General features: G+C 37.5%; 1 protein-coding gene across 1 annotated transcript in view; it reads left to right on the top strand.

The window, feature by feature from the left end:
* Nup358 (Nucleoporin 358kD) overlaps positions 1-15,887 on the top strand; it is a 343,965-nt gene that overhangs the window by 224,390 nt on the left and 103,688 nt on the right. The window contains exons 20-22 of the mRNA XM_067157834.2: positions 1,631-1,803; positions 5,384-5,550; positions 8,140-8,347. Coding sequence (XP_067013935.2) covers positions 1,631-1,803; positions 5,384-5,550; positions 8,140-8,347 — 548 coding nt within the window. The remainder of the gene's footprint in view (positions 1-1,630; positions 1,804-5,383; positions 5,551-8,139; positions 8,348-15,887) is intronic.

The following is a 15,887-nucleotide window of genomic DNA, read 5'->3' as shown; positions in this document are numbered from 1 at the left end:
AATAATAATCGTGTGTGGCCTCTGTGGGGATAGGGCCATACCATTGATGTAACCGCACGGCCAACTCGCCCGGTATTTTTACCCTTCAGTTTATTGACTTAGCTTGTATAACCTAAAACTTAGGCTAAGTTGGATAATATTTTAAACACCAACATCACTATTTTCACCTGTGTGCAATTATGTTATTTATTTCATTAATATTATGATAATTATTATAATTGAGCATTGTTAACTTATAAGACCCCAACAGACAAGCATTGGTTTTGTGTAGAGTTATACATTTGTTAAATTCACGTTGTTTCCTTTCATGATGTACACGCCTATTCTTTGTTATATTATAGAGTATTTAGCTATAGCCTAAATTTCTTTACAAATTAAGCTCTTCAATAAAGACATAAATAACTGTCACGTGCCAAGATAAATTGGTAGATTTAGAGCTGTCAAAATGGTTCATAACCCCTTTGATTTATTATCTTGACATGGATCACCCAAAACGTAGGTTAGGTTTGGAGAATACTTCAATAATCAGCATTAATTAATGCACTGTTTATTACTTTCATATTCCAAGATGTAATTGAAACATTTAAATAAAGCATCATACATTAAAAGTTAGTCTTACCACTAGAACAGCTGACATGGAAAAGTGATTGAAAATTCAAACAAATTCATCTTACGTTAAAATGAAAATAATAAACTGTAGACTTTTCCGATATATCACCAGCATTTCTCCGGCTCGCCAAAATCCATTTCTCCCTAGTTTTGTCGTCTTTGGAACATTTATAAACAATCTGTTTGGGATGTATGCGATGTACAATTGCACATCGGAACTCTACATCATTTCTTACGTTTTCTGCCTCACTGTCTGCGCAGGATTCATTTTAAGTCTAAAATATACCACTCAGATTATTAACCAATGTATAGACCTTGAATTTAACCATACCAGACACTAACATAAAGTATAAATACGCGAAGTGTACCCTGCTTCTCACATTACACTGTTATTTCGTCTGCTAATTCAGTCAACCTGTACGATGACGTCAGACCAATGAGATCGCGTACTTGCGTCATGTGACAGTTCCGTACATTGATTTAGATTTTTATCATATTTGGAGTTATTATTCGTACCTTCTGATCACATTTTTGAATTCTGCATGAAATTTTGAATCAGATTAGCATATTTTTAATTAAAACCCCGGATCATGCACGTTCCCAATTTTGAACCTTATTTATTTTTCAGATTTTACACTTAATTCATCCCAGATATTAATGTTAATTGTGTGTTTTGTACATTTGTACATTAGTTTTCATGTCAGTTGTGTGTTTTTACATTTCTTTAGTTATTAGATGTATTTCATTAAGGCTGAAGATGGCCATCCAAGGCTGAAACTAGTCCCTACTTTAGTAATGTAATTCAGTAATACTGCATAACATAGTATTGAAAAAGGTGGACTATACAACATTAATAATTTTGTAATTTAGACTAACCAAGAACTTTTATTCCTTTGCTAAATTGGTTATTAATAACTAAATCATAGAATCTGCAGATAAGGATTGCATTTATTCTTCAGTTTGTTTGTTTGATCTTCCTCGCATGGACACATTCCTTTAATATCTTTGAACTTTGTTTCAGAACCTAACTTTGTATTTGGAAGTTCTGGCGACTTCAAATTTAACTTCAGTGGTATACGTCCAAAATCTCCAGTAAAATCTCCCAAGTCTCCAGGTGTAGTGGTTGGGTCTGGTGGTGAAGACGAGAGTGGCAGTGAACAAGATGATGATGAAGGAGAGCACATTTACTTTCAAGTATGTTTTACATCGCTCAGGGTATGATTTCTCTTGAAAACATAAAACATTGTTGATTTCTGTAGAACTGGACGGTAAGTTTTAAGTTAAAGGATGTTGCAAGTACTGTATTGTCCTGCATATAGGAAACCCTGAATTACCTTGAAAAAAATTACAAGAAAATGAAGTTTTGACATAATCAAACTAAGATTATTTAAGGAGCCCTCAAGTAAATCTCGTAGCAGCTTTGTGACAAATGGATAACTCCGGTTTTCTTTCTTCTCTACGAATCCAGTAACAAGTGTCAATTTCATTGAATTTCCCCCTTTGATCCTCTGAGTACTACTGTGCCAGCATTCTTAAACTTTTCCTTGTCTTTCCACCCACGCAATATATTACTAAGAAAAATCATCATGGTACGTTTTACCTTGCGTAAAAACCGCAGTTGGAAATTTGTCATCTCTCTCTCCTATATTTAATTGATGTGATAACTACTTTCCTTTCCAGACAATTTGCCATGACTGGAATCGTGAACAAAACTCTATACATTAACACAATTAAATCCAACTTACCACATGGGTGACGGGCCCTGAGAAATCTCTTATGCCCACCAGTGGTGGGTGACGGGCCCCGAGAAATCTGTTGTAATAACGACATCATTTTCGGTCTCCCTGTGACATCTCTTGACCATATATTGAACTATTTCGTACTTGCACATTGAGTATAATAAATAGATGTTTATGTGCCACTTTCCTTTTATTCACAACCTTCTTTTATTCTTTGATGTAGTTTCAAAACGTCGACTTTCTTTCTAAAAAGTCAGATGTAAGGCTTTTTAGGCGTTAGCTCTATTAACCAGCGTTTCGTCTTAGGTCTGACACTAGACTCATCAGGGTGGGTTGTGGCAGACCCTACCCACTGACGCTGGGGTGTATGCAGGCGAACTTATCAGAAGTGCTATATAAGAGGCACAGTCTGATAACTGCATACAGGACATAAAACTCCACAATGGAGGAGGGAATTTGATATTTTTCCACCAATGCTCTCAAATTCATAATCAGTTGGTTTGGATGTTTTAATTTCTGAAAAAACACAGTTTGTGATGCCAATTTTACTTATTGTTTCTTTGTCAGAATCTTATTCATGGTACTTGAAATGTAAATGTTACCTCTACAATGATCTTTCTGTCCAGAGTGTTAACATGGTTATTATCTGCGTACTGGTTACCATGAATTTCATTTCCTGGATACGTTAATTTTAGGAAGGGAACTTTTGAAAAATGTATTCTCTAATTATATAGCTTTAAGTATTAATTCCCAGCAGCAAAATGTTAATTTGCTATAGCAGATTGTCGTTATATTAAATTTTTCATAAAGTGTGAAAAGATGCCATAAAGACATTAAAACCGGTATGAAATAGCATTTAGTTAGTTTTCATGGATAATTTCCATGCTGTATCTTACTTCTTAGTTTTCTAATTCCGATAGTATATGAATATGCATATTCTGATTCATTCTTTAAACTTTAATAAGAGTGCATAATTGATTTCACAGGTTAGTTTACATTTTCTCACATCTGGTTAAATTATGGAAATGTAAATTTATTGCGAGAAGGTTACCATTTCTCTACTGACGCTTGAAGTATGTTTTCATCATATGTATAGTACGGTTAAGTTAGGATAGGTGACGCAGTTTGAATAAGGAAACTGAAACGTTCGCCACAAAATGCGATTGATTTTCTTTGGTACAGTATAGTTTTCTCACTATGTGCATTTGCGTCGTTGACATTCAAAAGCAATGTTGGAGTCGATTAGTAATACCCATCGACTGCTGTTCTCTAAAGAAAATTCTAAATGAAAGAAGATAAGTTTTTGTGGGTGATAGCTGTTGTTCACTAGTTAAAAATAACGGCTGAAGTAAACTCTCTCTTAATTTTAATGTTATATACCGGTACTGAAATTAAGAATGTGATACCCCCCAAGATATGGCAGAGTACATCACTGATTTCAGAGGATAGTTCATATTTTCTCGTGTCTAGTTAAATTTCAGAAAGGCTATTCACATGTAAATTTTTAGCGAGGATAACTAGTTTCTCTACATGCGTTTCAAATATGTTTTCATGGCACACATAGGTTAGGTGACACCTTTGAAGAAGAAAACTCTGGACTGATACCGTATTTCTCCGAATCCAAGACAACGTTTTTTCCCCTCAGAATCTCATGCGAAAAATCAAGGGTCATCTTGCATTTGCGGCCTAACAGTATTGAATACCACTGGCAACTCTCGCGTAATCACGCTGTTTCTTTTTACCCCCGCACGCGCACACAAACACAAAACTTATTGACAAATAACCGCCTCTTTATTATACATTGCTAGCCACGAGAACTGGTTGTACAGTGCCAGTGCGTTAACGTCACTGGGTCTTGGGAAATAGTGAAGATAGACTGACATTCTGTTAGCCTCTACAAAATCGTTTCTCAAATCTGCAAAATGGCATCAAAACATGCAAGCCTTTGAATTCTTCGAAAGACCACGGCTACTCAGTGGCAGTTATAATGAGTCTACTGTACCTGACTCTTAGTAAAATTAAGTTTTATAGACAACAAGAATATTATCGTGATGGAAAGTCTTAAAGATACGTGGAACAGGTATTGCTGGCAAATTTTCAAAGGGTTCTCATCGATACTATGAGGCCAATTTTATGTTAACGGTTATTAAACACTCGGAAATGTAGAATAATTGTGCAGCCACAAGAAAATTTGCCATAGGCTTAACTAAAGCGAATATTTGGTGTCTGCGTGAACGCAAAGATAGCTAAAAAATGGTGTACTGTACAAAAAATGCACTCAGTGGTCCGCAACAAGGACGCTTTAAAGAAGTCGAAGATGAAATTGTGAGATATGTACACGAAAAACACAAGGGCGGAATGGGAACACCGTGGTGCAGTGAACTCGTTCATTGGCCTTCAGCGGTAGGCCCGTACATCGCTAGCCGCTGAAGTTGGCCGAACCCTTCAAGCGAGATGTGCGTGTAGCGATAGCCGGTTGTATCTGACACTGAGTAAAAGTACCATACCGTAACAGTTTTATAGACAGCAAGAATAAATTCCTGACGGATTGCCGTATTGTAAAGATGCATGGAATAGGTATTGCCGTAAAATTTTCAATGGGTTGTCTTCGGTATTTTGATGACAATTTTAAGTTAATGCTCATTAAACCCGCAGAAATAAAGAATAATTGTGCAGCCGCAAAAAAAAATGCGCCATAACAAAAGCCAATGTTCGGCATCTCAAAATAGTCTCAAAATGTGGACTGTACAACAAAGGCATTCATATGATTTTACAAAGCAGTTTTAGAGCCTGATTTAAATCCTTTGAAGAATAAAGTGGGGTTCGTCTTGGATTTGGAGAAATACGGTACTGTAATTTTTTCAGAATGAAATTAAACACACAGTTCCACGTAGTAACGGATTTTGAAAAATAACAAACAAGTAAGCCCCAGTGTGGATATCATCCGCGGAAATGCAAGTTTTGAACAAACCAATTGCCGTTTCATACAGATTTTAGTATTGACTCTGTTGGAATACATGTTCTTCACTTTACAGCCTGTCATTCCAATGCCTGACAAAGTCCCTCTTCACACTGGAGAAGAGGATGAAGATATATTATACTGTCATAGAGCCAAACTGTTCCGTTTCTTGGGTGGAGAATGGAAGGAGCGTGGTGTGGGAGATGTCAAGATTTTGAAAAACCGTACGACACACAAAATCAGGTAGGTAATTCACTACTATAATATTGAAAGAAAAAAAAAATGTATTGAAATATTTTCTCCATCTCTGGTGTTGAAATATGTCAGCTTAAGTCCCATTTGACTGAAATGTTGTCTTCTTATTTCTCATTTTACCATGTTTGTGTCATATATTGCTAATAAACAATTTAAGCATGGGGGGGGGGGGGGGGGGGGTGTTGATGTTAGAACACAGGATCTCACAACTGCCAACCTGCTCAACACTTAACTTTAATTGCTAGTGTTTGAAATTGATCTGGCAAACTGATCGGGCATTTTGTGGTAGATTTTATTTCTCTTGTTAGTCACAGCGTTTCTGTTTCACATAAGAACATCATACAACCTCAGTAGTCATTGTTAGTTTACTTTCACTGCATCCTGGATGTATGTATGGGAAAGAAAAGGAAAGATTACATTAATCGTTTATCTTTCCTTTTTTTCATCAAATAGTGGTTTGAATCTCTTTTTCTTTTCCAGATATATATTCTTCATAATATTCAATCTATCCATACTGACAACCACCTACAAACATCTACTAGGCCACTGAATTCAACAGTTCTGGTTTTGTAGATGTCCCCCTCAGTCAACTTTTAAGATTGTTAAACATCACATTCACTAGTCAAGACTGACTGGTTTCTGTGCTTACAATTTGACAAAGTGCCATCTAACTTAATAAAACATTATCTTTATTAAATAACATATACATTATATAGTAACTTGGACATTGGTGTCACCAAAAAAAAAAAACAAAAAAAAACCACCTTTGAACTTTTAAAGTGACTTGTTTCATTACATATTTTAGATGTTTTTCAGTCTTCTTAAAAATTTGCCAATTTTGGTTTAATGTTATGGCTGAGGATGACCTATACTTCAGGGCGAAACTAGTCCAATTAATTTTTAATGAGAATATATATCCAATGATTTTTTTTAATGGTAATATAGTTATATTGTCATTGATAATTGTGTATTGAATAGGTGGGCCCCCTCTTACCCCCATTTAATGAGTAAAGAGGTCCAGTGACAGCCATAAAATATATTTATGTTTTTACAACCTCATTGCACCACTTCTGTCAATTCTTTTCTGGTCATCTTCTTTGATACGTATTCTTAGAGTTGCCCAGTAGCTTTTCATTCGTTCTGATCTTTTCTGTCATTCCTCATTGTATGTCGTCTGTCTTGTTTTTGGTTTAAATAGGTTACATTTTCAGTTTCTTTAAATTTTCTGTCGTGTTTTGCAAATTGTCCAGAGTCATTTCTAGTTCTTACATATCCTCTAATTTCCTTAATCCTACTTGTTGCTTCAGATTCCAGAGTTTCTCTATCATTTTTCTTGGTAATCTGGTTGATGGTGTCGTCACGTGACCAAAAAAAGAGATCCTCTTCTTCCGTATAATACCTGTGATGGGCTCCAGTTCTCTATACCGTACATCACTTTGCATTTGGCACTATCCACCATTGTCCATAAAATATGTAAATAAATGTATAATTTGCACAAACAGTTTGGGATTAATCATCATTTAATGAAAGCGCAGGGCTGGTTTAAGTATCTCACAGGGAGAAAGATTCAAGCTAACAGGCAGGTGGCTGGGAGGGCATTAGAAAAACATCACACTCAGCTTTGTATGTACACCAGAAGGGAAGTGACTGTCATTTATAAGGAATTCTTAAAAGACCAGTGTTCTTCCTAGGACCTTTTTAATAGGCCCTGCCGTTTTTACAGACCGCCTGGCTAACATAACCTAGATATGTGTTAGTTTCATAACATTAATACATATTAGATTCACTGGGTGTTCCAAATTAAAATGTAAATACTGTAAAACCGTTTATTTCAAAGGTAAATCTTCATTATTGTCAGCATAATTGGATCAGTTACAACAGAGTACAAATGTTCAGCTTGACTGTCGCATAGTATCGTGCGCGAACAGTATATGGATTAGCATGGAACCGCATGGCACTCCACAGCAACCGAGCAGTAAGTCCTGGTGTTACGTGATGATGATGAACAAGCAGTAGAACACAAGAAGTTCAAAATACTCTTGTCTTGTTCATGATAATAACGCTAATTTACCTGTCTGATATTGTTCATGCACCGAGGTGAATAAAACTGAAATTTGATCATATTAATTTTTTACATAGTATTTCCTGCCCTGCTGCTCATTTCTGCCACCGGCTGGCAAAACTTTCTGGGGAGAAAACTGAGACCTATTGCCATTAATTAATGCAAAGTTAAGGTGGGTTGCTGGTTTTGGAATAAATGGATAATAGAGATTTAAAATGGTGCCTTTGTTACTGCCTTTTTACTAAACCACAAAGAGAGTGCTTTCTTGTACAGAATATATATTTCTCGTTCCGTTGTACTCTTGATGTATTATAACAATTGTAATAGCCAAGTATCATAAAGAACAGGTTTTTCAGTGGTAATTATTTATAATTTAGGTTAGGCACCATAATGACATGACCCATTCTTAATTCTGTGTTCCAATCTGCATTTCATTATTATTGATGTTTTTGTTAGGATCAGTCATAACTATCTAGTATTAAGCAAGCTAATACATGATGATCTGTTTGCTTCAGGCTACTGATGAGGCGAGAACAGGTACTGAAGCTGTGCCTTAACCATCTTCTCACACCTGAAATGAACTTCCTTGAGAAGGACGAGAAGAGCTGGCTTTGGAATGCATCAGACTTCTCAGAAGGAGAGCTGCAGCAAGAAAGATTTGCTATAAGATTTGTGAGCAAGGAAGTGGCTCAATCCTTCAAGGAAGCTGTAGAGAAAGCTAAGGTATTTTCAAATAACGATGTACATTCCATTTAATTATAATTTTAACTGTTTCATTCCCATTTTAACTGAGTATCAAGGGTTGAATTTTCATCATTCTATGAACTGGTTGAAATCACTGCAAATGATTCCATCCCTCGTTCAGACTTATTTGGAAACAACAATTGATGAATATCATATTGGTTCTGTATTGACTTTAAATAATAAAATAATTGTAGCCATGATGTAGGCTTTTGGGCTTACGCCATGTCAAGAAAACAAGGCGAAATTCTTAACGTTTTGCAGAGAACTTTGCTCTGCATATCCAGAAGAAAATCTTGACTGTTCCCGAGGAAGTCTTCTCCAATAGCGAGTGTTTGAATTTAACCCTTCTCAAGCGGAAGCTTTTTTGGCTCTTGAGCGGAATATTTTTTTCCGAATTTTAAAATGTGTAGAATATATTTTTCGTGCACTAAGTTAATTGTACCAAATCTGAATTACGCTCACCTGTTGGTATTGGAAGGTTGAACAGCATGTGTTGGTTGTTATGAAGTTCAGTTTTCTTTTTTTATATCGTTGCATTTAGTGCATTAACGGCACAAGTCACTGCAATTTACATGTATGCACTACAATTTTGCTACCAAACACACAACACTTTCACGGCTTTTTAGAAATGTCGTGAAGATTGGTACACCTCAAAGCATCTATCGGGATGCAGAAAAGGCTTCTGGCTGCTGGTTTTGCAGCTGCCGCCCTCCCCCCTCCCCCCTTTTTTATTTTATTTTTATTTAAAAAAATTTTTTTTTTTTTTAATACACGATGCAAGCTATGGAACCTTTCTCCCTCCTAGCCATAAAGTGGTGTTCTCTGGGGGACCAAGAGAGGGCTTTCCCCTTTTCAAACACCCCTCTTTTTACTTGGAAGTCAGCCGTTCGAGGACCAGTGACTTAACAAGTCGTTGCCTGAACTTTCTACGTGTAATTGGTTTGGAGTTAGTTTTTCTGGACCATGACATCCAGCAGATATGAGTTGACAATGCTTATCTCAAGGAGCCTGAAGAACATTTTCTATACCACTTTATTGTCCTACGTATGAAGTGGTAAGAGGCTATACAGTGATCACTACGATCCACACCACCCATGTGTTTCGTGTAGTCTACCGTCATATTGGGTTTGTCTATCGGGGGGCTTCTTTGGGTATTTGCTGGGGACTGATGTAACATCCGTCTTTGATCCTTTGTGGCTAGTGCTCAGCATGAAAACTGTCCTTGTATCTTTCCATGCTAGAGAAATTTTAGAATCTTTATGAAAAGAAATTATGTCTCCTTGTTTCATTTTGCTACGATTCTTCTTTTGGAGCTGATGTGGCACGTCCTTATGGGATGGCATGACTGTACCTGTTAGTATATTCCTGGATAAGAGTTGGTCAGTAATTGTGGTGACGAATAATACCTGTCAGTATATACATGATAGCCAGGAGGAGGGTTGTTGGGATTTTTGGCGAGAGAAGCAGAGAGCAGTAACAATTTGAATGGTTTTTAGAAGGTCTGAACTAGTTTCCATTTGAAATAGTACACATACCCGTTACTACTGTCAGACAGAACAAACCTTTTCAGTCCAAATTTTGTGGGCTTCATTGGGTTATCAACTTTAAATGACTCTCCCCTTGAAGGATATCATACTCTCATCAACAGAAATATTTTCATAGAGGGTATAACAAAGCATAAACTTTTCTCTGATTTTATTAATGACAGGCTCTACATACTGAATTTTTCTGAGGCGATCTTGATTTTGGGGGGGGGGGGGTTGGTGCGCGCAAAATGTAATTCCAAAACAGGAGTAAAAATTCATCATGGGGAAATAAGTTCATAAAGAATGGTACCTGACTAACCCATGCCTTCGAGAAATACTCAGTAATATCCTAGAAGGGGGGGGGGGGGGGTGTGTGTTTGTAGTCCCATGTTTATCACAGCTCCTAAAAGTGCCTTTATGTCTGAGTTTAGAGGATGTTTCCATTCATTAAGCTTCGACTTCTGTGTGAGGGGCGGGGGGTGTTCTTTTTTTGTCACCGTAGAGACAGGTTTCTTCACAAATTATATTTATGAAGTCATTGTCAAAAAAGAGCTCAAAATACTCTACAGGCTCTGTGTTACTGTCAAAACTAGACGGAAGGACTGGACGAGGGTTTAAACCTAACAAAGGAACCCTATGACTAGGCCCCAGATCCCTATTGGACATCTCTGTCCACTCTCGAGTCAATGCCGCAGCCAGAAGCCACACTGTCACTTGTGCTGTTCTTGCTCTCCTTGTTTATACAGATTAAGTGGTACTGGAACTGATCCGGATTATCGATAATCCAGAAAAAGCTAAAAAAACAAATACAATACATGTTATATAATTTGACATAACTTGCCAGTAATACCTTTTTTGAATTGTACAAAAAAATATAAGAACACTTTTCTTACATTTAGGACTGTTTTATGCACTAATATAATGTAAGTTTTTTCTGTTTTACATTTGTATAGCGTTTGCGCGCAGCATGATCACAAAGGCGTTTTACTAACATCAATTCTGCCGGTGTGGTTTCAGTCTAGGATTCTAAATAGGCCATCATATTGTCCAGCTGCATTGTTGCCTCTGAGTCATTGTTGCTTCTGATGGAGTGCCTGTTTCATTTTCAAATTCAAATCAGTGAATTGGTAGTGCATTGCATTCAGAAGAGTGTGGGTTCCAATCCCACCTCGGGCGTCCTGGAAATGGTTTCCCACGGTTTCCCATTCTTAATTCTAGGCGAATTCCAGGACGGTACCTTTGATAGACCATGGCCGAATTACTTGCAATTCCTGTCCTTAACTGCTCTTGGCGGATGGGACATTCAAGAAGTCGACCCCGTAAAGGAAATACTGTACAAGTAAATTTTTTATTTATTTTCGATCCGGATTAATGAGGGCCGGATAAATGAGGTTCTTGTGTATATCACTGTCAGAAAAACTAATACAGTAAAACCTCGTTAATTCGGAGTCGTTGGGACTCAAAAATCGGACTTCGAATTACGTGATTTTGAATTGACCGCCAATTCGTAATTCGGAAGTGCCAATCCTTGCTGCATTACAAAATATTCTAAGCAGTTGAGCTTGATTCACAGTTTAAACCTTTCAAATGCCATGAAAAAGAAACTATTTCCAAAATGTATGCAAGAAGGTGCATTTGCAGTATTAAAATAATGCACTTGGATAACTCGCTGACAAACATAACCTCACGCAACGAGGAAGAAAAAGAACACACTTCAAAGACAACGATAAATTATGCTTGTTCCCCTGCAAATGCGTTATTTTTTCGATTACTGTACCTGTTACAGTTTTAGATGCCTCGTACTTGTATGGAAAGTGCCTGGCGCCATTAAAACATTGTAGCTTATCGAACTTTCCTATGACGAAGGGATAAAGTTTCTCGTTTCCGTGTGCATTGCAACACAGTACAATGAGCCCCACCCTTCTAAGATTCTCCGGCAGGCACTTTCTCCTTTAGAACCATAAGACCATTTGGGCTCGGCACAGCAATGCAGTTTCACCAGCAATGACAATATTGTTAGGTCCCTACGAATTGATTATATGAGCCACGCTTTTTCGTCAACTGTCGGCATCACCAGTGTTTGCGGATTCTGTTCTTCTGCACACTGCTTGCTGCATGATATTACGGCGTTCATTAACCCTTAGCATTCACACAGCGGGCCATGCCCGACAGTGAGAATATCCCGCATAGATCCTATGATTTTTTCCCCCTGTATAACTCCTTTGTCAGGTTACGCGTGCATGAATTACGGGTACAATAAGCTACTGCCATCCTTCGACGTTAATTTGAAGCCATGTATAGCTATAATCTCTTTGAAGTCAGGCTTTTTGCGCATTCATTGAAGACCATGAGTTTGTAAACAGAGATTGCTTAGCAACATGGTGTCATTCGAGAACCATGATAAAGAAATAGCCAGACTTTTAGGTGAAGGACGTTTATTTCAGAGATAGTGATTTTCAATTAAGTGGTGAGGAAGATATTGCGGAATGAGACTTTGTTGGCGAGTTGAGTGATTAAAATCCTGATGAGAAAATTACGCCAGATGGCAGTGCTGGTACCTCTACTGATGGCTTGAGGAAATACCGTGACACTGACTTGGACTTCAAAAACCCATTCACCAGTTTATAAACCACCGCAAGTTTGAGAGTGAACTTGACTTTTTCCAATTTTTCATGACTGACAGAGTTACTGTCGGAAATTGTGCGCAAGACTAAATGGTATGCTAGTGTAATCATTCAAAAGGTTACGCCCCTCACACGTGGTCTATTAGGAGGTCGTGGATAGATGTTACTCTTGCTAAATTTAAAGCATTTTTAGGCTCAATCCTAAATATGGCAATGAACAGCAAGCTTGAATTACGACGCGAGACTGTGTTTTTCAGCAATACTTGCAGAAAGAAGCCTAGATTACATCCTGGCCAGTGTTCTGGGAAGTTCCACACAATGCGCTATTAGACAAAAAGTGATGGAGATAATTTCAGGTTTGAAAATGCTGAACATTGCACCTGAATACTGTTTTGTTCTTGTATTATATTTATTTTGTTTGCTTTAGTTCATTTTTATAAATATGCTGTCAGTATGTCTGTACTGTCTCGTATCCCTCTGCAGGCAGATTCTTAAATGGAACTGGAGAGGCAGGAGTGTTCAGATAAAAAGGAGGGCTGAGGGTTAAAAGGTTCAATAAAAAAGAATTCCGATTTCATTCAACTTATGAAGCACACTGTAGATATACCGAAGTGAGTGTAAGTGCGGAAAGCTACCTCTCCACGTTCCGGAACATGTGTTCCATCATGATGCGGATAAATTTCAATTTAAATTACTCTGTAACATACTATTGTTTTAAAATATAAAGGCAGTTTCGAATTAAGTCTGAATTTCGGTAATGGAGCAGACATTGTACTTCGAATTGCAGATTAATCCGTATTTTGAATTAAACAATTTAAATAACATGCAAAACTGTATCTCATGATTCTGGAAAAGAGAGCTTCTTCGAAATAGGCCAGATTTTGAATGAACAGATTTCGAATTATCAAGGTTCTACTGTATCTGAAACACGATAATCACTCGCATCCAAAGCAGATACTATTTCCTCATCAGTTCGTAATCTTTTTCGAGACATTATTTGAAAAGCATTGAACGAATACCAGAAAAAGTAATACACCAACACTTACGAATCACATGCGCACATCTGAATCAGCAGCTGACTGCAATTATTTGTGAAGTCACAGAGGTGTCTAGCAGTGATATGTTAATTATCAAACTTGTGTGCATAGTGGTGTCATCTTCTGAGTGTTGCATTAACTACTACAGTGAAAATCGGCACCATTTTTTAATAAAAGCTACACCCGAATATATCCTTGTTCTGCTTGGAAAAGGCTAAGGCAATTTATCAGTGAAATTTGGTGAAAATTATGCAAAAACTCCATTTTTAGTTTTTTACGTTCTTATAATGTTTATACCTTGTACTTTTTTTGCGCTTTGTTTTATTTAAACATCAGCCATTTAAAGCCCTTAATGGCCATTTAAATGACCCGGTGCAAGTGGGCGTTGCCGCTCATTGACACTATTCTTGTGAATATTTTTTTTGATTTTCGAAGATTTTGAATTGAGCACGCGAGTTGAATGTAAGAAATTTTGTTCGTGTGAATCTTTGTTGGTTGTTCTGACGGACTATCGATATATCGAGTGGAATTGGCGCTTATTTCAGTGATGGAGCTTGTCCCTGCGTTGAATGTAAACAAAGAATTGTGATCTCCCTGTTTCGAGTTTATCATTAGTGTTTTAGGCCTACTCTGCTTTTCTGTAATTTCTTAAATGTTATATTTGTAATAAGTGTTATAAATGATCCATAAACAGTAACAGGATCTACTTAGTGCAGGCAGCTGAAAATTTGTGAGGTCATGTAATTATCAGTGTACATAATGGGAAGAAGTATTGAGACTTGTTGTGGGAAGAAACTTCCTAGTAAAGTGTTGGATTAAGTGAAAAATGCCATTTCTAACAGGAATAAGAATGTCAGTACTAGTTTGCAAGATCAAGTAGGGGAAGTTAAAATCCCCACACCAAATATTTGCCTGATGAATGTGCACCTAATTCCTCCACTAAAGAATCCTCTTCCTCCAGCAGTAGAAAGTAGTCACTGTTCAGCAGTCTCCTACAGGGTGCAGATGATGTTTTGGTAAGTGAACATACATACAATGGTCCACAGTAGTCTGGAAAGACATATTCAAGGGCTGTGTATGGGTGTGCTACATGTGGACAAGGAGACTTGTCCATAGAGATAAAACATTCAATGGGATTTGCTCAGAAACTTGTGATTAAATGTGGTAACTGTGCTGTCATTTGTAGTGAATTATACACCAGCCCTAGGGTTCAGTTTGATGAGTCTAGTAGGCCCCCCTTTAAAATAAACCATAAGATGGTCAGTGCATTTCTGCATATAGGTAGGGGACTCGCAGCAATTGAACAGTTTGCTATGTTTATGGGTTTGCCAGCAATGAGTTCCTCTTTGTACAGTGCTCATGCAAAAAGCCAATCACTGGAAAATATAAAAATTAAAGAAGTCCTAAAGCTGTCTTACACAGCTGTGAGACAAGCCCATCTTGGACTAAATCCCAGTCTTGTAGATGAGGAAATTATAAATATTTCTGTCTCCTATGATGGAACATGGCACAAGCATGGCCGTACATCACATATGGACTTGGAATTGTCATTGATGTGTTGACAGGCCTTGTGATAGATTTTCATATTTTGTCCAGGTCTTGTAGTGTATGTGACCAGAATAGAAAAATCCTGGGAGAGGGAAGTGGGGAATTCAGGCTGTGGCAGGAAAATCATTCTTCAGATGGGGAATGTGAATGTAATTTTATGGGCTCTTCTAATGGTATGGAGATGGCAGCTGCTGAGGTTCTGTGGATATGCAGAAGTTCAGGTACATACAGTTTTGTCAGATGGCGATGCCAAAACCCACAATCATCTCCACAAACTGGCAGTGCATGGTCCAGACATTTCTATTCAAAAGGAAGAGTGCCTAAATCATATTTCTAAAAGATTGAAGACTGGCTTAAAAAACATTGTGAGTGAGTGGAGGTTGAAAGGGGTGACACTGGGTGGTAAAAAGCCTGAAAGTATCAAAGAAGAAACAATAGTAAAGCTAGGTAACTACTAACTAATGCTACAAAAAAAAATATTCCTAATGTACAGCAGATGAAATCAGCTGTTTATGCCACACTGTACCACTGCATATCCACCGATGAGAAGCCTCAGCATTTCAAGTGCCCCTTCAGCAAAGAGTCATGGTGCTTCTATAACCAAGCTGTAGCTGCTGGAGGAGACCCGCCAAAATATGACAGTAGCAATATGAAGACTATACTGTCTCCACAGGTAGTATGTAAAATGATACCTGTGCATCAAAGAATTGCTTCAAATGAGGTTTTAGAGCGCTGCACAGTAGGTAAAACACAGAATGCCAATAAATCATTGCATAGTGTAATT

The sequence above is a fragment of the Anabrus simplex genome, chromosome 14 (genome assembly GCF_040414725.1).
Source record: "Anabrus simplex isolate iqAnaSimp1 chromosome 14, ASM4041472v1, whole genome shotgun sequence".
Taxonomy (NCBI): Eukaryota; Metazoa; Arthropoda; class Insecta; order Orthoptera; family Tettigoniidae; genus Anabrus; species Anabrus simplex.
Note: the sequence above shows the minus strand (reverse complement) of the source record. Positions and strands in the feature narration are given on the sequence as shown.